Below are 23519 nucleotides of genomic sequence, written 5' to 3'. Positions count from 1 at the left end.
CTGCAATCGCGCAAACCGTTCCTCGCGTATCCGCGCTGCAGACTGCGGCGTTTTTTCGATACATGTATGTATATATGTATGCCCATATTCGGCAACAGAGGAAAATTACATTTATAAATCTGCCGGGGATTCGTGTGCGAAATGGACGCGAGTCTCGAGATATATTCGCGAGGATCGCCAATGAGACTATTAACCGCGGCATCAAGAGCGAAAGGGAAAAACTTTCTGACTCATGCCGGCTTTTTACCATCATCAGCACACTCCCGGCCAGACTGCGTGGCTAATCTAAGTTAAGTGGTCGTTACAGACGCGGAGGAATCTTGAAAATGCATCCGCCAATCTCGACGGACGCGATGTTGCGTATAGGTATACCGTGAAATCGCGTCGCTGACAATAAACCTCGATGGGTCGGTTACTGATCCCCGTCGTTCCGCTTGTAACTTGTATTGGCATATTAATTAACGTCGCCTTGACGTATCTGCACGTAATCGTGTTACTAAATGGACTATAAACGTTACCAAATGACGAAAGATCGATAAACGCATCGCGACAACACGACGTAGATGTAGAAGAACAGATCGCCGGGAACAGTCTATGTAATGCATATTTTCCTGTGAAAACGAGGGACCATTGCTAATGGTGTTTATGTGATATTTAAGCATGTATAATAAGCATGTATTAGGGGTGTGATTTAGTTTTGAGGGTTTTTTTGCTCAAAAACGCATGTATTTAAATATGATAATGAATGAATACCTTAATCCAAATATTTTCCTTCGTTTTCTATAACTTTTTCCCATCTTTCTGGCAACAGATGGATTCCACCACGATAAAATCACTCTTCTTTTCAGTTGATCCATTCGTCGACGGATTTTCGCACTTCTTCCAAATTATCAAAGTGTGTATCCTCTAAAGCGTGTTGCATCCACCGCAACAAATAATAATCGCATGGAGAATACGCGGGGTGCGGTAAGACTTCCCATTCGAGCTCTAATAGTGTTTGTTTCACTGATAACGCAACGTCAGGTCGAGCCTTGTCACGAAGAAGAATCACTTTCCGTCGTTTACTCGCAATTGGTGGTCGTTTTTGGTCCAATGCTTGCTTCAACTTGTACAATTGGTGTCGATAACGATCAGCCGTGACAGCCTCATGCGGATTTAACAGCTCATAGTACACTATCCCACCAAATACAGAGCATTACTTTTGAACCGTGAATATTGCGTCTCGGAGTGGATGTTGATGGTTCGCCTGGATCCACCCATGATTTTCTGCGTTTCGGATTATCAAAATAGATCCACTTTTCATCCCCAGTAACAATCCGAGACAAAAGACTCTTCTTTTTTTGCCTGGCGATCAACGAAATGCAAATGTTCAAATGGCACTTTCCGATAATTCATGTCGAACCCATTTCCCTTCTTTCTGAATTTTTCCCATTTCATGTAAATGTTTGGCAACTGTTGTACGATCAACATTTAATGCTCTGGCAAGAGATGGATTCCACCGCGATAAAATCACTCTTCTTTTCAGTTGATCCATTCGTCGACGGATTTTCGCACTTCTTCCAAATTATCAAAGTGTGTATCCTCTAAAGCGTGTTGCATCCACCGGAACAAATAATAATCGCATGGAGAATACGCGGGGTGCGGTAAGACTTCCCATTCGAGCTCTAATAGTGTTTGTTTCACTGATAACGCAACGTGAGGTCGCGCGTTGTCACGAAGAAGAATCACTTTCCGTCGTTTACTCGCAATTGGTGGTCGTTTTTGGTCCAATGCTTGCTTCAACTTGTACAATTGGTGTCGATAACGATCAGCCGTGACAGTCTCATGCGGATTTAACAGCTCATAGTACACTATCCCACCAAATACAGAGCATTACTTTTGAACCGTCAATATTGCGTCTCGGAGTGGATGTTGATGGTTCGCCTGGATCCACCCATGATTTTCTGCGTTTCGGATTATCAAAATAGATCCACTTTTCATCCCCAGTAACAATCCGAGACAAAAGACTCTTCTTTTTTTGCCTGGCGATCAACGAAATGGTTCGCAATGGCACTTTCCGATAATTCATGTCGAACCCATTTCCCTTCTTTCTGAATGTTTCCCATTTCATGTAAATGTTTGGCAACTGTTGTACGATCAACATTTAATGCTCTGGCAAGTGTTCTGAAGTGGATCGTGTTGGATTTTCGTGCAATAATGCTTGGAAATCTGCATTTTCAAGCTTGCTTGGTTGTCCCGAGCGTTCTTTGTCCTTCACATCAGTATCACCACTTTTAAAGCGTCTAAACCAGTATTCACACGTCTTAATTGATGGGGCAGAATCACCATAAGTTTCCACAAGAATTCTATAACCGTCAGCCGCAGTTTTCTTTTGATTAAAAAACAAAAGCAACGCATGTCGAAAATGCTCTTTCGGAAGTTGCATTTTTACGATGATATAAACAGGACTGTTATTGCATCTATTGCTATAATGCTACTAAATGTGATGGATAATGTCAACACTGTAAGAAAGAACAGTTATCGGAAACAGCTATTGGAACAAACTGACACTACAGCCATCTGTTGCAAAACCCTCAAAACTAAATCACACTCCTAATGTATTGGAGAAAATAGCCTCGCGAAAATGAAATCGAATATTCACCGTGAACGGTATTCCCATCGTATTTTCCATCGTAAACGAACGCGGAATAAGTATCGCTTTGACGCTTTTTTCTAGAAGCGAAGTCTTCAACGGTGTAATTATTCATTATTAAACGTGACAGCTGTGCAAGCTTGTTGCTTTCTGTTTATTTTCTTTTTCACTCCTCATTTTTCTGCGCGCATCAATGTGCATCCGCGTGTTATTTTTAGTACAAATGTTCCGCGAGAGTGGCACGCAATCTTCATCCCCGTCGTCGGCTTTTAATTCTTTTGTGGCCAAGATAAAGATGTTTCCAGATGGATTTAATAGGAGCCCGTTTAAAAGCATTCTTCCCATTGCTGCATCAGTTTATACTTTACTGCAAAACGCTTAAAAATTTACGCTCATTAGAACATATTTCATTCTTTATCATTTGTGCATAATTTATTTTATTATTACAGATATATTATTTATATATTATTACAAATTAATAGTTACAATTACTAGACGTACCTTTGTGCAAGAAAAAATGTTATACAAATGATCTTAATTACAACTAATAAAAATAAAGTGTTTAGTTTATTATTATTAAGAATATACATAAGAAATGCTTTATGATTCTCAAATTCATCAATTTGTTAAATCGTTATAGACACTGGATAATACAGTCTCTTGAATAATGTTCTAGCAACGCGTTAAAAGACTGAAAGATTAATAAATGCATTTCCATAATCGCGCAACGCGTTGTCTTATCGCAAAAACCAAGATCGGGTATACGGGCACTGTGCTATACTTACATTCAAACGACTTGCTTAAAATATAATGAAGCGTCGCGTGAATGGAATTGCGAAAATGCGTTATCTCCCGAGTTGCGCGATCCGTTGGTCCAGTTTCGCCACGGCAGTCCACGCTAAAAGTAGCAAAGGACTTCTAGATTAACCGAAGTTCAAGCCTTCTGGCATCAGACGGTAGCCTGTGACATTGCTAAGTTTTGTCAAATCTATGGAAGAATTAAGCTAAAATGATTGAGAATCATGCTCTGCGCTGGACCAACGCATCGCGATCACGTTGCAAATCTAAGAATGTTACCTCTATACAGTTTCCGCATTATTACTCGATTTATATGTATTAAAATAACACACAAATAGATTTATATTTTGAAATTACATATAAAATACATAAGATAGTCAGAAGTTGCAGTGCAGTTTTTACATGTTCGACACGCAATTCCTTTACGATGTTCGCGACAGTGAGTCGGGGGATGACCATGACGGCGACGTATGAATCTTCAGTTCTCGTTACGCCACTGAATCCGTTATCAGCGATCTCGTAGACGAAATCGCCATTACGGTGGACCCGCCACCATTTGCGAGGTCAGACGGCGACGATATATACGACAATTATTAAGAAGGAGGCGTGTTGCGCCCGGCGTTCACGGTTCATCGACTGACCCTTCGTCGAGAGAAAGAGAGAGAAAGAAAGAAAGAGAGAAAAGGAGAAAGAGAGAGAGAGGAAGAAAGAAAGAGAGAGGAGGCCCACTTCCCCGAACCATTTAATTAACTCTTCGCCACGCAATCTCACGGAACATTCTACGACCGTCAAATTCCACGTTCCATGTACGCCGGGTCGTGTCTCGGTAACAGCAAACGCTGAAACCGCGGCCGACATGGCGCGCATTGCCCGGGACAACGTGCAATTATTGCGACGATTTATATCACGCGTTAGCTAAGTCGAGTCCCATAGTTAGTGCGCGCGTATACGAATAAATGGTGCGAGCACGCGTGCGGATGTTTTTAAGTATGAAATTAAATTTATTGCTTCGACATTTTCAATTTTCCCTGACTGCCTTACTTTGGTTGTTTTATGTGCTCATTTGTTTGCAATTAATGCAGCACGCTTTAGCTGTACTTATACATTCTCACGCAAGATTAAATCAGGATTTTTCGTTGTGTTAAAATTGATTGATTTTGAAAGTACCAACGTTTGAGACGAAGAATAGATTTATGAAACAATGCTAGTCTTTTTTTTATCGTTTGTTTATTGTATATTAAGAAATGCACAAACGAATTTATATGAAATTGCGGGTTTTGTTTTTTTATTTCTGATAACGAAGAACGCCGAAATTCACGGTGATTAATGACCGTCTTCTTGCTAAGGGAGGTCCTCGTTGTATTGGAGAGGCGATAAAAAGCGTTCGTGGTTATCTGCTGTTACCGCGGATATTAGACATTAGAACTGAGCACACCAAATGAAATTGCATTTAGTAGACATACACAGAACACCTACTACACGTTTTCGCTTTCGTGAATTTAATCCAGAATCGAAGCTTTTGTCACGAACACCATAATATTTGCTCATTTATACTCTTGTCCCTATTTGTTTATATAATATAATTGAAAAATATAATTTCGAGATATACAATTTAATCTATTCTTCCATGTACAAACTCTTTGAAACTTAAGTGATGTGCTGGAGAGATTCTCGCGTACTATTTAATTCATATTTCATTTTCATTTAATATTACTTTTATTATATTATACAGGGTGTCCCGGGTTTTAACCGACAAACTGCGGGAGCATATTCTACTAGTGGAAATAAGAAAAAATTCTTATATCGAGTTTGCTTAGAAATGCTTTATTACAAAGTTATAAACCAATATTGAAAAGAAATATGAGATAAGTAACAACGGAACATAGTGTAGAATTTGGAAGATCGAAGATGTTTATGTTACGTGTATTAACATGTATTCATGTTCACTATGTTGAAACGATTCGGTATGATTGTTACTTTCACAACCGTAGCTGTTAGATTTCAATCGTCGTGCGAACTAGCAATTACTATCAGAATGCCAAAAGTGTTTTCAAACGAGGAATACACCGATATTCATTTCGTGTACGGATTCTGTGACGGAAATGCACGAGCTGCCGTACGAGAGTATCAACGTAGATTTCCTAACAGGAGAGCACCAGATAGATTTAAAGCAACGAATTACTAATTCAGTTACTGAGATGCAACAAAATTGTCAGGAATGTCGTACCGTAACAAATTCTGTACTACGTCGATGTCTAGCTTGTATCGATGCGCAAGGACAACATTTTGAAATGCGTCACTAAATCATTGCGTAGATAATTTATATTTTTGTGAAAAACTCCGTTGTTACTTATCTCATATTTCTTTTCAATATTGGTTTATAACTTTGTAATGAAGCATTTCTAAGCAAACTCGATATAAGAATTTTTTCTTATTTCCACTAGTAGAATATGCTCCCGCAGTTTGTCGGTTAAAACCCGGGACACCCTGTATATAATAAATATATATATTATTATATTTATTATATAATTATATACAGGGTGTCCCGGGTTTTAACCGACAAACTGCGGGAGCATATTCTACTAGTGGAAATAAGAAAAAATTCTTATATCGAGTTTGCTTAGAAATGCTTTATTACAAAGTTATAAACCAATATTGAAAAGAAATATGAGATAAGTAACAACGGAACATAGTGTAGAATTTGAAGATCGAAGATGTTTATGTTACGTGTATTCACATGTATTCATGTTCACTATGTTGAAACGATTCGGTATGATTGTTACTTTCACAACCGTAGCTGTTAGATTTCAATCGTCGTGCGAACTAGCAATTACTATCAGAATGCCAAAAGTGTTTTCAAACGAGGAATACACCGATATTCATTTCGTGTACGGATTCTGTGACGGAAATGCACGAGCTGCCGTACGAGAGTATCAACGTAGATTTCCTAACAGGAGAGCACCAGATAGATTTAAAGCAACGAATTACTAATTCAGTTACTGAGATGCAACAAAATTGTCAGGATGTCGTACCGTAACAAATTCTGTACTACGTCGATGTCTAGCTTGTATCGATGCGCAAGGAAACATTTGAAATGCGTCACTAAATCATTGCGTAGATAATTTATATTTTTGTGAAAAATCCGTTGTTACTTATCTCATATTTCTTTTCAATATTGGTTTATAACTTTGTAATGAAGCATTTCTAAGCAAACTCGATATAAGAATTTTTTCTTATTTCCACTAGTAGAATATGCTCCCGCAGTTTGTCGGTTAAAACCCGGGACACCCTGTATATAATAAATATATATATTATTATATTTATTATATAATATATACAGGGTGTCCCGGGTTTTAACCGACAAACTGCGGGAGCATATTCTACTAGTGGAAATAAGAAAAAATTCTTATATCGAGTTTGCTTAGAAATGCTTTATTACAAAGTTATAAACCAATATTGAAAAGAAATATGAGATAAGTAACAACGGAACATAGTGTAGAATTTGGAAGATCGAAGATGTTCTGCTCCCGCAGTTTGTCGGTTAAAACCCGGGACACCCTGTATATAATAAATATATATATTATATATTTATTTACACGGAACATTCTACGACCGTCAAATTCCACGTTCCATGTACGCCGGGTCGTGTCTCGGTAACAGCAAACGCTGAAACCGCGGCCGACATGGCGCGCATTGCCCGGGACAACGTGCAATTATTGCGACGATTTATATCACGCGTTAGCTAAGTCGAGTCCCATAGTTAGTGCGCGCGTATACGAATAAATGGTGCGAGCACGCGTGCGGATGTTTTTAAGTATGAAATTAAATTTATTGCTTCGACATTTTCAATTTCCCTGACTGCCTTACTTTGGTTGTTTTATGTGCTCATTTGTTTTGCAATTAATGCAGCACGCTTTAGCTGTACTTATACATTCTCACGCAAGATTAAATCAGGATTTTTCGTTGTGTTAAAATTGATTGATTTTGAAAGTACCAACGTTTGAGACGAAGAATAGATTTATGAAACAATGCTAGTCTTTTTTTTATCGTTTGTTTATTGTATATTAAGAAATGCACAAACGAATTTATATGAAATTGCGGGTTTTGTTTTTTTATTTCTGATAACGAAGAACGCCGAAATTCACGGTGATTAATGACCGTCTTCTTGCTAAGGGAGGTCCTCGTTGTATTGGAGAGGCGATAAAAAGCGTTCGTGGTTATCTGCTGTTACCGCGGATATTAGACATTAGAACTGAGCACACCAAATGAAATTGCATTTAGTAGACATACACAGAACACCTACTACACGTTTTCGCTTTCGTGAATTTAATCCAGAATCGAAGCTTTTGTCACGAACACCATAATATTTGCTCATTTATACTCTTGTCCCTATTTGTTTATATAATATAATTGAAAAATATAATTTCGAGATATACAATTTAATCTATTCTTCCATGTACAAACTCTTTGAAACTTAAGTGATGTGCTGGAGAGATTCTCGCGTACTATTTAATTCATATTTCATTTTCATTTAATATTACTTTTATTATATTATACAGGGTGTCCCGGGTTTTAACCGACAAACTGCGGGAGCATATTCTACTAGTGGAAATAAGAAAAAATTCTTATATCGAGTTTGCTTAGAAATGCTTTATTACAAAGTTATAAACCAATATTGAAAAGAAATATGAGATAAGTAACAACGGAACATAGTGTAGAATTTGGAAGATCGAAGATGTTTATGTTACGTGTATTAACATGTATTCATGTTCACTATGTTGAAACGATTCGGTATGATTGTTACTTTCACAACCGTAGCTGTTAGATTTCAATCGTCGTGCGAACTAGCAATTACTATCAGAATGCCAAAAGTGTTTTCAAACGAGGAATACACCGATATTCATTTCGTGTACGGATTCTGTGACGGAAATGCACGAGCTGCCGTACGAGAGTATCAACGTAGATTTCCTAACAGGAGAGCACCAGATAGATTTAAAGCAACGAATTACTAATTCAGTTACTGAGATGCAACAAAATTGTCAGGAATGTCGTACCGTAACAAATTCTGTACTACGTCGATGTCTAGCTTGTATCGATGCGCAAGGACAACATTTTGAAATGCGTCACTAAATCATTGCGTAGATAATTTATATTTTTGTGAAAAACTCCGTTGTTACTTATCTCATATTTCTTTTCAATATTGGTTTATAACTTTGTAATGAAGCATTTCTAAGCAAACTCGATATAAGAATTTTTTCTTATTTCCACTAGTAGAATATGCTCCCGCAGTTTGTCGGTTAAAACCCGGGACACCCTGTATATAATAAATATATATATTATTATATTTATTATATAATTATATACAGGGTGTCCCGGGTTTTAACCGACAAACTGCGGGAGCATATTCTACTAGTGGAAATAAGAAAAAATTCTTATATCGAGTTTGCTTAGAAATGCTTTATTACAAAGTTATAAACCAATATTGAAAAGAAATATGAGATAAGTAACAACGGAACATAGTGTAGAATTTGGAAGATCGAAGATGTTTATGTTACGTGTATTCACATGTATTCATGTTCACTATGTTGAAACGATTCGGTATGATTGTTACTTTCACAACCGTAGCTGTTAGATTTCAATCGTCGTGCGAACTAGCAATTACTATCAGAATGCCAAAAGTGTTTTCAAACGAGGAATACACCGATATTCATTTCGTGTACGGATTCTGTGACGGAAATGCACGAGCTGCCGTACGAGAGTATCAACGTAGATTTCCTAACAGGAGAGCACCAGATAGATTTAAAGCAACGAATTACTAATTCAGTTACTGAGATGCAACAAAATTGTCAGGAATGTCGTACCGTAACAAATTCTGTACTACGTCGATGTCTAGCTTGTATCGATGCGCAAGGACAACATTTTGAAATGCGTCACTAAATCATTGCGTAGATAATTTATATTTTTGTGAAAAAATCCGTTGTTACTTATCTCATATTTCTTTTCAATATTGGTTTATAACTTTGTAATGAAGCATTTCTAAGCAAACTCGATATAAGAATTTTTTCTTATTTCCACTAGTAGAATATGCTCCCGCAGTTTGTCGGTTAAAACCCGGGACACCCTGTATATAATAAATATATATATTATTATATTTATTATATAATTATATACAGGGTGTCCCGGGTTTTAACCGACAAACTGCGGGAGCATATTCTACTAGTGGAAATAAGAAAAAATTCTTATATCGAGTTTGCTTAGAAATGCTTTATTACAAAGTTATAAACCAATATTGAAAAGAAATATGAGATAAGTAACAACGGAACATAGTGTAGAATTTGGAAGATCGAAGATGTTTATGTTACGTGTATTCACATGTATTCATGTTCACTATGTTGAAACGATTCGGTATGATTGTTACTTTCACAACCGTAGCTGTTAGATTTCAATCGTCGTGCGAACTAGCAATTACTATCAGAATGCCAAAAGTGTTTTCAAACGAGGAATACACCGATATTCATTTCGTGTACGGATTCTGTGACGGAAATGCACGAGCTGCCGTACGAGAGTATCAACGTAGATTTCCTAACAGGAGAGCACCAGATAGATTTAAAGCAACGAATTACTAATTCAGTTACTGAGATGCAACAAAATTGTCAGGAATGTCGTACCGTAACAAATTCTGTACTACGTCGATGTCTAGCTTGTATCGATGCGCAAGGACAACATTTTGAAATGCGTCACTAAATCATTGCGTAGATAATTTTTATTTTTGTGAAAAAATCCGTTGTTACTTATCACATATTTCTTTTCAATATTGGTTTATAACTTCGCAATAAAGCATTTCGAAGCAAACTCGATATAAGAATTTTTTCTTATTTCCACTAGTAGAATATGCTCCCGCAGTTTGTCGGTTAAAACCCGGGACACCCTGTATATAATAAATATATATATTATTATATTTATTATATAATTATATACAGGGTGTCCCGGGTTTTAACCGACAAACTGCGGGAGCATATTCTACTAGTGGAAATAAGAAAAAATTCTTATATCGAGTTTGCTTAGAAATGCTTTATTACAAAGTTATAAACCAATATTGAAAAGAAATATGAGATAAGTAACAACGGAACATAGTGTAGAATTTGGAAGATCGAAGATGTTTATGTTACGTGTATTCACATGTATTCATGTTCACTATGTTGAAACGATTCGGTATGATTGTTACTTTCACAACCGTAGCTGTTAGATTTCAATCGTCGTGCGAACTAGCAATTACTATCAGAATGCCAAAAGTGTTTTCAAACGAGGAATACACCGATATTCATTTCGTGTACGGATTCTGTGACGGAAATGCACGAGCTGCCGTACGAGAGTATCAACGTAGATTTCCTAACAGGAGAGCACCAGATAGATTTAAAGCAACGAATTACTAATTCAGTTACTGAGATGCAACAAAATTGTCAGGAATGTCGTACCGTAACAAATTCTGTACTACGTCGATGTCTAGCTTGTATCGATGCGCAAGGACAACATTTTGAAATGCGTCACTAAATCATTGCGTAGATAATTTTTATTTTTGTGAAAAAATCCGTTGTTACTTATCTCATATTTCTTTTCAATATTGGTTTATAACTTCGCAATAAAGCATTTCGAAGCAAACTCGATATAAGAATTTTTTCTTATTTCCACTAGTAGAATATGCTCCCGCAGTTTGTCGGTTAAAACCCGGGACACCCTGTATATAATAAATATATATATTATTATATTTATTATATAATTATATACAGGGTGTCCCGGGTTTTAACCGACAAACTGCGGGAGCATATTCTACTAGTGGAAATAAGAAAAAATTCTTATATCGAGTTTGCTTAGAAATGCTTTATTACAAAGTTATAAACCAATATTGAAAAGAAATATGAGATAAGTAACAACGGAACATAGTGTAGAATTTGGAAGATCGAAGATGTTTATGTTACGTGTATTCACATGTATTCATGTTCACTATGTTGAAACGATTCGGTATGATTGTTACTTTCACAACCGTAGCTGTTAGATTTCAATCGTCGTGCGAACTAGCAATTACTATCAGAATGCCAAAAGTGTTTTCAAACGAGGAATACACCGATATTCATTTCGTGTACGGATTCTGTGACGGAAATGCACGAGCTGCCGTACGAGAGTATCAACGTAGATTTCCTAACAGGAGAGCACCAGATAGATTTAAAGCAACGAATTACTAATTCAGTTACTGAGATGCAACAAAATTGTCAGGAATGTCGTACCGTAACAAATTCTGTACTACGTCGATGTCTAGCTTGTATCGATGCGCAAGGACAACATTTTGAAATGCGTCACTAAATCATTGCGTAGATAATTTTTATTTTTGTGAAAAAATCCGTTGTTACTTATCTCATATTTCTTTTCAATATTGGTTTATAACTTTGTAATGAAGCATTTCTAAGCAAACTCGATATAAGAATTTTTTCTTATTTCCACTAGTAGAATATGCTCCCGCAGTTTGTCGGTTAAAACCCGGGACACCCTGTATATTATCTTATATAATTATATTCGCAATTTCAGAAACTATATTTACTATAACAAATACGAAACGATCTATACAGTGTAATTATTATTAACAACAACGATCTTATCAATAATGTGGTGAATGAACGCGACAGTTGCATACAATCGAGCAGTTTGTCATAATCATAGTGTCACCGAGATTATGTTAATCGCAGCTCAGGAAACCGGCTTATTAGGGTCACCTGATCGGATGCAGAAACCCTCTTCGCCGATCATTGTCCTCGGCGATATTGGATTACGTTTCACTGTTAGCAGGTTACGTTTCATATCTCGCCATGGCAGTCACGCAGCATGGTGAGTGAACCGCTGCCATGGTTAATCGGCTGCGAGATCGATAAACTTGAACGAACGTTTCGTTATTAGCACCATTTTAGCACCATTAGAAATTGCCGTCACATTTTGTTCATTTTGGCAAGCTCATAAAATATTTGAAAATCTGGTTTATTAATTTTTAGCGATGTGATAACTTCAAACTGATAAAATTCCCTATAAAAAGCGGTGATTTCAAGAAATGCAAACTTTTAATTACAGGCTACAAATCTTATCATTATCGAGATAATATCGCGATATAATCAATCGTACCGGAAAATAAAGAAAACATTCTTGACGATAAATATTCTCAACTTTAAGACACGTTATTATGCACAATAAAATTACCGCGCGTAGTTAAAAATTAACGGACAATTTGTCGTCGTATCGAACCTATCATCTTCGATAATTAATACATTCACCGCTAGGCATAATTTGATTGACTTTTCGTTCACATCAACTGGAGTATTAAGATTCGCCGTAATGTCTATACAAGCACCATATCTTTACATCACAGGTCATGTCATAGCGTAATATGTGGTTGCAATCGGTCGTCGCGGCGCGTCTGTCTGTCTGGTTTAAAAATAGTCGATCATTTCACGCATCTCGCAAGATGATGCAAAGCTCGATTCCGTTCCAGCAGCTGGTCCGCTTTATGTCTCGGATCGGTACACGCGAGGGTTAGTCACCATTTAAGAACACAGTTTTAATTAATTCCTTGATTTATCGCATGCTCGCGATAATCGCTGATTAGTGTGAGACTCGCAATGGACCTACTTTTTCCCGACAATCTTGGTCAAACGGTTTCTAAGAGGATCTGCCAGCTTTGGTTACTATGTCCACTAGGCGTCGCCTAAGCGAGCATGCTAAATTTGACCACATTGACACTTCCTATTAGCGTAAAATTCTGCCGACTTAAAAGTCTAGCTTCCTGGGTCCCTGTAACATATTTCGGAGGCTATATTGAACGCATGTAATGCCCAGAAATATTAATATTTTTATTAAAATTATCTATCAAAATTTTAGCGGAAACTACAATAATAAATTCTGCGATTGATAATTGTAATAGAAATAACAAAAAGAATTAATAAGTTAATAGATTGAATGATTTCTAGATTGAACATAACAATTTTAGTAGTGTTACATAAGCATTTATTAATTGTAATTTATACAGTAAATTGCAAAATGAAAGAAAGAGGTGAAAGCTTTGACATTTTAATGTTTGATCGCTCGGTGTACCGCACGATATACTTCGCGAGTTTATATTTGATTTTATGAGTATTTGAATTTTGCTTACATACATTCCTCGTGAACTCATATTGCAGTGTCACGCATCTGAGAATTTTATAGTCACCAACGTCTCGCTAACGTGCCATTATTAACGTTATATATTCCCATGTTATGGTCCATGCAACTTGATGGTCTGACAACCAGCATAGCGCATAACAGATGTTTGGCGAAAGAAAATGACTGCACATAGTGATATAACTATTTGTTGCATCGCGCAAAACATGATGTTACAAATAAAAAGTTCAGAATAAGAAAAGGTAATTCTAAAACAATAATATTAGCTAGTATTAAGTTTTTTCAAACGACAATTTTGCAATAATGCGATATTACGAATTATCAATTTAATTATTAATCTAATTAATTATAAATACGATTATAATGATGTGTATTTACCTCGAGATGTAATTTCATGATTGCATTTCTTACGTTATTTATTATTATATTTTGACATCCTCATTGGATATTAAATATCAAATATCAAACGGCGCGATTACTTTGTAACAAAACGGATCAGTGTGTTTTATCATCGCTTGCGTGCACGTTTTTATGATTATATGTATATTCCCATATTGTCACACGGGCAACCCGGCAATACGAGGATCCGCAATAAGTTGCAGATGCTCGTGGAAACTGCAAAGAAGAAAACCACCTCCCTGTGCGCTCGAACATACTTTTATTACGCGGAAATGACGCGCGTGCTGCGCCCATCTGCGTGCGGTGTTCTCCCACGCTTAATAAAAATCTCCGCTGCAGCTGTCATAACCCGGCTGTAAATGACTGTACGAAAGATGCACGTAAACCACTACCTATAACCACTCGCGAGGAGTGAGATGCAAGTGACATAAGTTTCAATAAATTCGTTGGACGCGTGCCGACACGATTTTTATTCTCTCTTTCTAAAAAAGAAATAGATATTACTCGGAATTTTCAATATAATTATGCGAGCGTGTTTCGTATTAATGTAATCCGAAATTTTGCAATCTGGTTCGTGTATTTATCATGTTTAAGGGAAGAGCAAAAAAGTTGCCATAATTACTGTAAATGGTTGCAGCCGCTATGATTCACTGCGTCATATAACGATCGGTGTAACTACTTAACCGGATAAATTGTACACAGAGTATAATTGCCAAGAACGCGCAATAAATCTGTCTTTCAAATGCTATGCAATTATATTACGGCTCTTTGTTCGTTCTTTTGTCGTTAATTATTCGAACACGAAGTACTTGCTAATCTACGGGATGAAGTTTTTGACCTTTATTGTTGGTCTTTGTTTTAACTGTAATACTTTCATAGCAAATATTTGCGAATTTAAACATTTGAGAGTAGCGTAAACGCTCATTATATTTCAGCTCAAGAAGTGTCGGTCTTATTTATAATTTTACTTATAAATATTAATATACTCGTCATTATCCATAAACTAGCGACTTTCCTCTAAACAGAAATTTCTAAGTCGATAAATACAGGGTGTCCCGGGTTTTAACCGACAAACTGCGGGAGCATATTCTACTAGTGGAAATAAGAAAAAATTCTTATATCGAGTTTGCTTAGAAATGCTTTATTACAAAGTTATAAACCAATATTGAAAAGAAATATGAGATAAGTAACAACGGAACATAGTGTAGAATTTGCAAGGTCGAAGATGTTTATGTTACGTGTATTCACATGTATTCACGTTCACTATGTTGAAACGATTCAGTATGATTGTTACTTTCACAACAGTAGCTGTTAGATTTCAATCGTCGTGTCAACTAGCAATTACTATCAGAATGCCAAAAGTGTTTTCAAATGAGGAATACACCGATATTCATTTCGTGTACGGATTCTGTGACGGAAATGCACGAGCTGCCGTACGAGAGTATCAACGTAGATTTCCTAACAGGAGAGCACCAGATAGATTTAAAGCAACGAATTACTAATTCAGTTACTGAGATGCAACCAAATTTTCAGGAATGTCGTACCGTAACAAATTCCGTACTACGTCGATGTCTAGCTTGTATCGATGCGCAAGGACAACATTTTGAAATGCGTCACTAAATCATTGCGTAGATAATTTTTATTTTTGTGAAAAAATCCGTTGTTACTTATCTCATATTTCTTTTCAATATTGGTTTATAACTTTGTAATGAAGCATTTCTAAGCAAACTCGATATAAGAATTTTTTCTTATTTCCACTAGTAGAATATGCTCCCGCAGTTTGTCGGTTAAAACCCGGGACACCCTGTATATAATAAATATATATATTATTATATTTATTATATAATTATATACAGGGTGTCCCGGGTTTTAACCGACAAACTGCGGGAGCATATTCTACTAGTGGAAATAAGAAAAAATTCTTATATCGAGTTTGCTTAGAAATGCTTTATTACAAAGTTATAAACCAATATTGAAAAGAAATATGAGATAAGTAACAACGGAACATAGTGTAGAATTTGCAAGGTCGAAGATGTTTATGTTACGTGTATTCACATGTATTCACGTTCACTATGTTGAAACGATTCAGTATGATTGTTACTTTCACAACAGTAGCTGTTAGATTTCAATCGTCGTGTCAACTAGCAATTACTATCAGAATGCCAAAAGTGTTTTCAAATGAGGAATACACCGATATTCATTTCGTGTACGGATTCTGTGACGGAAATGCACGAGCTGCCGTACGAGAGTATCAACGTAGATTTCCTAACAGGAGAGCACCAGATAGATTTAAAGCAACGAATTACTAATTCAGTTACTGAGATGCAACCAAATTTTCAGGAATGTCGTACCGTAACAAATTCCGTACTACGTCGATGTCTAGCTTGTATCGATGCGCAAGGACAACATTTTGAAATGCGTCACTAAATCATTGCGTAGATAATTTTTATTTTTGTGAAAAAATCCGTTGTTACTTATCTCATATTTCTTTTCAATATTGGTTTATAACTTTGTAATGAAGCATTTCTAAGCAAACTCGATATAAGAATTTTTTCTTATTTCCACTAGTAGAATATGCTCCCGCAGTTTGTCGGTTAAAACCCGGGACACCCTGTATATAATAAATATATATATTATTATATTTATTATATAATTATATACAGGGTGTCCCGGGTTTTAACCGACAAACTGCGGGAGCATATTCTACTAGTGGAAATAAGAAAAAATTCTTATATCGAGTTTGCTTAGAAATGCTTTATTACAAAGTTATAAACCAATATTGAAAAGAAATATGAGATAAGTAACAACGGAACATAGTGTAGAATTTGCAAGGTCGAAGATGTTTATGTTACGTGTATTCACATGTATTCACGTTCACTATGTTGAAACGATTCAGTATGATTGTTACTTTCACAACAGTAGCTGTTAGATTTCAATCGTCGTGTCAACTAGCAATTACTATCAGAATGCCAAAAGTGTTTTCAAATGAGGAATACACCGATATTCATTTCGTGTACGGATTCTGTGACGGAAATGCACGAGCTGCCGTACGAGAGTATCAACGTAGATTTCCTAACAGGAGAGCACCAGATAGATTTAAAGCAACGAATTACTAATTCAGTTACTGAGATGCAACCAAATTTTCAGGAATGTCGTACCGTAACAAATTCTGTACTACGTCGATGTCTAGCTTGTATCGATGTGCAAGGACAACATTTTGAAATGCGTCACTAAATCATTGCGTAGATAATTTATATTTTTGTGAAAAAATCCGTTGTTACTTATCTCATATTTCTTTTCAATATTGGTTTATAACTTTGCAATAAAGCATTTCTAAGCAAACTCGATATAAGAATTTTTTCTTATTTCCACTAGTAGAATATGCTCCCGCAGTTTGTCGGTTAAAACCCGGGACACCCTGTATAAACTAAATATTATCTCGTTTTTCAGAATCATTTAAACGTAAATACCAAACGCTGTAATAATTATTAGGAATTATCTCGATTAACATTACAATTTCCAGCTTTGGAACTGTTTTAAAAGTACTGTGCGAGAAATCTGTGCAGGTCCATTACTTTTGCGAATTGACTATTGGAGACCAGTAACCAAATACGAGCTGCTGAACAAGACATGCTCGCAGTTGTATCCGGGAGCGCGTTCGATCGAGAAACGATCGTTTAGCGACGAAAGCGTCGTTAAATAGAGAACCGTATCCGGCAAGGGGCGCTCGAATGCCAGCAGGGTGGCTGATAATTTTATTGGGAACCGCGCATGCACTTTACAACCGGCGAATGCAAACTGCTTTGGACACTCGCCAGAGAAGGACTTGGCCATTGAAATGTTATATGGCCACTTCTCCTTCAGGAAGCAAAAGTCCTGCACGTTTTTGCGACTCCGTACATTCGAAAATTAGTTTAGAGCGTAAATTTCCGGGCAGTTAATAGATCGTTTTTATCCGTCGCGATTTTACCGTGAGTGCCCGCAACATTAACACGTACGATGCTAGTATACAGGGTGGCCCATTTTAATTTATACAGTCGATTTTTTAAAAAACTAAAAGAGATACGAAAAAATGTTTCAGACAGACATGTCACGATTTCGAGGGGAACATAAGATGATACCATTGGTTTGACCTTGAATAGTCGTTTGAAGGTCACGCGAAGATCACCTTCAATTTCTTAAATTGAAACCCCAACTTTTTATTGCAGATTCTTATTCTCCATCGAAAAGTAAGTAACTTTTGTCTGAAACATTTTTCCGAAAAATGTCATCTTATGTCCTTAAAATGTCCTCAAAACTCATCTTGAAGATCATTTTAAGGACATAAGATGACATTTTTCGGAAAAATGTTTCAGACAAAAGTTGCATGTTTTCTCGCGTAGAATCCGAATCCGTAATAAAAAATACCATGTCTCATTAAAAAATAATTTCAGACCGGAAGTTAGAATTCTAACTTTTTTAATCTGTTTTACTTTTAGTCTGTCTGAAACAGTTTTTCGTATCTCTTTTAGTTTTTTAAAAAATCGACTGTATAAATTAAAATGGGCCACCCTGTATAATTTACGATGTATAAAGTTTCATCTCGCTGCGTATTCCCGGTGCGCTTATTAGACGCGGCGAACGTCTACGGATTTTGCGGGCATCCCGCTGTTTAGGCACAATTTGGCGTCAATATACCGTGACAACGATAGCACCGTAAAAATCGTTCGCAGCGGTTTCCTCGACTTGTCGCGAGGCAAAGCGCAATCTTCAGTGGGAAATTGCGATGCAGGAAGTTCGAAAATGTCTCGCAATGTATCGTGCATATAATTACTCGGTAAAATAATTTGTTCAAGATATCAGTGACTTACCTCAGCAACAAATTTCTGTTCCCACGATTCTGGATGTCATTAATCTTAAACTCTGCACTTACCAATTTGAAATTGATAAAACTGCAATCTTAGTAATTAATAATTTTATTATATAAACTTGTTGAGGATACAAAAATAGGAGTACCGATAATCATAGATCCTCACAAAAAGAATAGCAAATAAAAATCAGGTGAGTTTCCTGGATACGGTTTCTTCGCGCGGTATACGTGAGCCGCTTTCAGCTCGAGGGACCAAAGTGCCCCATTGCAGCACGGCAATCGCGGGTACCATTGTTATCCACGAAGCTCACCTGTACGTCCAGCGGACGGTTCTCCGGAGGCGGAGGCCGCAGGTGAACGAGGGGGGCACTTAGCGCGAAATGTTTCCCTCGCACCTACGTTCTCACGGCAGGCCACATCTTTTTCGCGACCCCGGCCGCGACCCCGAGATACCTCCGGACTCTCTCGGTCCCGGTGCACGGCGCGGCGCGAAACGAGGAGACGCGAGCACGCCGTAATAAATTTACCTCTGCTTGTTGCAGCATCATATAAAATTAAGGCACGGAAGGCACCGTCGACAACACGGCGAGAGTTATCTGCCCAGCAGCTTCGTGCTGGACACGGACGAGCCCGAGGGGGGCAACTGGGGACCATGGTCGTCGCCCAGCTCCTGTTCGCGCTCCTGCGGCGGCGGAGTTGCCCATCAGACCAGACAGTGTCTCGACATAGAGTGAGTTACCGTATTTTACGAGCCCTCACACTTATCGACTATCCTGCTACCAGTTCGGTGGAACGCCGCCCGCTCGCTCGCCCCGTGAGATACGATATTGAGAGGAATGTCGAACGGGACGGGCTGGGGCGGGCTTGGCACGTACGAGAAGAACATCTCAATATCGCTCTCGGGGAATGCAACGTAAGAAACGGAAACCGCCGACTCCTTTACGGATGAAAGACACGGCAGCGACTGTTATCTCTCTGTCTTCTTTTTTTTAAAGATTATTTTAATATTCCTCGGCGGAGAAATTCTGCGCGCATTACTTCGCACGGAATCCCGGAGTAAATGTAAATGCTCCCTTGCAGTTCTGACAGCGTACGTGTAGTCATATAAATATTGCGAGAGAATTATTCTCGCAGCAAACGCCGCGTCATTCTCGTAACTGCGCTCACGCGAATCCGTGAGTCATGCGAGAAAATTTACCCGTCCATTTTAGAGTTTGTTCTTTCTTTCTGCTGAGCCCGCCTGAAAGAAGCCGTTCCGTCTCGTTACGCTTCTCGCTATCCTCGCAACTCGCTACAATGGTATGTTCAATTGAATTGAGATTGGATTAAAAGCGGACACAAGCTTGCAAAGAATTTAATCAAGTCTCGATCTGGACTGGATATCCGATGTAATAGCGTGTAAGCAACGAGTTGTGGAAATCACTTATCGACACACTAATAAACGTTGCATTTTATTTAATTCTGCAGATTTTTGAAGCTTTGTATAAGTAAAATATTTAGGAATGATAGAACGACATTTTTTCTTTAATAAACTTTTTGAACTGTAAACACGTTGTTAGTGAATAATCCTACGTACATTTAGTTTTATAAAACTGTTTTCTTGGAAAAGATAGTTTTAAAGAATTTAACTCTGATAGAATATCGAATCGAGAAGACTCGAGAAGAACCGAGAATCGAATAATTCATACATGTATGTGAGAAAGCGTCGCGGATCGATCGAATCTTTCTGCAGCGCGACGTCGAGTCGGTCGCGACTACATTTCGGATAAATCAACGAAACTTTTCTCCTAGCGCACGCGGACGTAACGGATCCATCGTAAATCCTCCTTATCTCAAAACTAGGGAAGATTAATCGTAGGCACTTACACGTCTGCCGGCGTCACGCTATCGCCGGGAAATTCTCACGATTTCCCATCGCAAAGACGAGCCGCAATTAAAGTTGGTTTTAGCGCGTCAAGCGGTTACGTAGAGCAAGAATGCTGGGAGAGACTGACCGATCGATGATCGACATTGTGATCGGCGCTAGTTGGGGTGGGCTCATCGCTAATGATACGGTACGGCTCTAGAAAGCGAGATAATCGTAACGTGAAAGTACGTAATGCCCACATCGAATCCATCGTGTGCATCATGGGTCATCGGAACGTAACACGCTGTTATGATTTAATCGCAAAGAAAACGCATTATTTTCGTGAGATCGTGAGGCACGACGTGCTTCCCGTACCTGCAATTGATTAGAAATCGCGCCTAATCGCGAGAAAATCGATAGAGAAGATGTTACGATCCTGTGATTCGTCTGTACATCCTTCTGAATATTTCAAGTTGCGTGAAAAATAGTGTGTCAGAGATGCAATATTTCGCACAATCTGATTACATAAAATCATTAATAAAATATTATGTGAAATACTGTAAGACGTAAATTTCCGAATCTCCGCTCTAAAAATTTTATCAGGCACGGGGGGAGATATACTTACCTTAGTTAGAAGGATACATTTTTAAACATCGGACCTTCGTGCAAAATAAATAAGCAGCACTTACCAGGATGCTGTGGAAATTTATTGAAGCAGATAATCTTAATCTTGTTTCCCGCGTAAATTTCACACTCACATAGGATATTATGAACAATCATTTTCTATTTTTTTCTATACAGATTTCATAATTTATTCTCTCTCCAATTAAAACTGCAGATAAGATTCACGTCTGTGTCACTTTTTCTTCGTAGGGAATTTAAAGTGAGATCTCTGAATAAGGAGTCAGCTTTAAATCCAGCAAATAATTCTCGAGAATGTTTTTTATCGCATGAACATGAGAAGAACGAAAATACGGTAATTGAAATTCGAATCGATACAGTAAATCACGGTAAGAAATAACTGTAGAGAACGCGTTGTACATTATTAAGTATACGCAATCGGTATTGTCCCCTTTGTTATACGTTGCACGTGTATTTCATCCTCGAGGCGTAGTTGCTATAGTTGCATGTCAAATGGATCCGATTGTGCTTAGCCAGTTTATTCATTAATAATATCGATTTCAACAATACTATAATTGCGAGTACAAGCGAGCGAATATACTCGAACAATATAACAGAGAGGAACTCGATCAAATTTAGGTAATACTATAATTATAATATTATTTTAGGTAATTATATAATACTACGCTAATTGACGGGCAACTTGTATTTTTAGAGAGAGAATTTCTTAACACATTTACCATCAAGCGTGATTTACCTGATTTTTACTAATTGGATTATTTATTGAGATTCACCGTAATATGTCTATATAATATTGGGTTGGCCAAAAAGTAATTGCGTTTTTTTAATATAAATAAAAGGCGAATTTTTCATGGGAAACAAAAACTTTATTAAACAATATATTGTCCATTTTGTTTGATTATCTTTTGCCATTTTTCAGGCAACTTCATGATTCCGCGCTCAAAAAAGTTCTTATCTTTTTCAGCAAAAAACTATTCCAACAACGATTTGATATCCTCATCAGCAGTCAAGGTTTTACCATTCAAGGCGTTTTGCAAAGAACGAAACGAATGGTAATCTGATGGTGCCGGGTCTGGCGAATATGGTGGATGTGGTAACACATCCCATCCAAGCTGCAACAATTTTTCACGAGTGACCAAACTTGTACGTGGTCTAGCGTTATCATGGTGAAACACAACACCCTTGCGATTCACCAATTCTCGACGTTTCTGTTTGATGGCATCATTTAATTTATCCAGTTGACGACAGTATACGTCTGAATTAATGGTTTGATTCCTTGCAAGCAGCTCAAAATACACAGTCCCACCAGACTGACAGCATAATCTTTCTTTGGTGAATATCTGCTTTTCAAGTGCTTTCAGCAGGTTCATCACGCTTGCTCCACGATCTTTTTCGTTTGACGTTGTGTGGACGATCCATTTTTCGTCGCCTGTTATCATACGTCTCAAAAATGGATCATTTTCCTCACGTTTCAAAAGAGAATCGCAGATGTCAGTACGCTTAGTGAGATGAATTTCTTTGAGCTCATGTGCTACCCAAATATCGAGCTTACTAATGTATCCAAGTAGTTTTGAATGGTTTTCAACACTCGATTTCGATACGTTAAGATTCTCAGCAATCTCTCGTGTCGTTAAACGCCGATTGGAATCGATCAGTGCCTTTATTTTGTCATCATCAATTTCGATTGGCCTTCCTGAGCGTGGTGCATCTTTCACATTAAAATCTGCAGATCGAAATTTAGTAAACGAATTTTGACACTGCCGCAGTTTTAAAGCATCTTCGCCATATACATCAGATAAGTTTTTATGAGCTTGCACAGCGTTTTTCCCTTTTCGGAAGTAATAAAAGAAAATATGAGGAAAATGTTCTTTTTGATTTTCCATTTTGAAATCGACGGCAAAGAAACAATTGTTAACGAAATCGTGTACTTTCTTTTTGTAAAACAAGCTTGAACTGTGAGTTGTTAACCTACATAATGAATTTGCGGTTTAGAATGAAGTTAGTTACATTTGAAGACATGTATGTCCATCTATTGGAAAAAAACGCAATTACTTTTTGGCCAACCCAATATATATTAATATAATATATAATATATAATATATATAATATTGGGTTGGCCAAAAAGTAATTGCGTTTTTTTATATAAATAAAAGGCG

General features: G+C 37.4%; 1 protein-coding gene across 4 annotated transcripts in view; it reads left to right on the top strand.

Annotated features, from left to right (window-relative positions):
• LOC105282445 (papilin) overlaps positions 1 to 23519 on the top strand; it is a 152885-nt gene that overhangs the window by 90781 nt on the left and 38585 nt on the right. For all 4 annotated transcript variants that reach the window (XM_011344400.3, XM_011344397.3, XM_011344396.3 and 1 more), the window contains exon 3: positions 19418 to 19605. In XM_011344400.3, coding sequence (XP_011342702.2) covers positions 19418 to 19605 — 188 coding nt within the window. The remainder of the gene's footprint in view (positions 1 to 19417; positions 19606 to 23519) is intronic.

The sequence above is a fragment of the Ooceraea biroi genome, chromosome 14 (genome assembly GCF_003672135.1).
Source record: "Ooceraea biroi isolate clonal line C1 chromosome 14, Obir_v5.4, whole genome shotgun sequence".
Lineage (NCBI taxonomy): Eukaryota > Metazoa > Arthropoda > Insecta > Hymenoptera > Formicidae > Ooceraea > Ooceraea biroi.
Note: the sequence above shows the minus strand (reverse complement) of the source record. Positions and strands in the feature narration are given on the sequence as shown.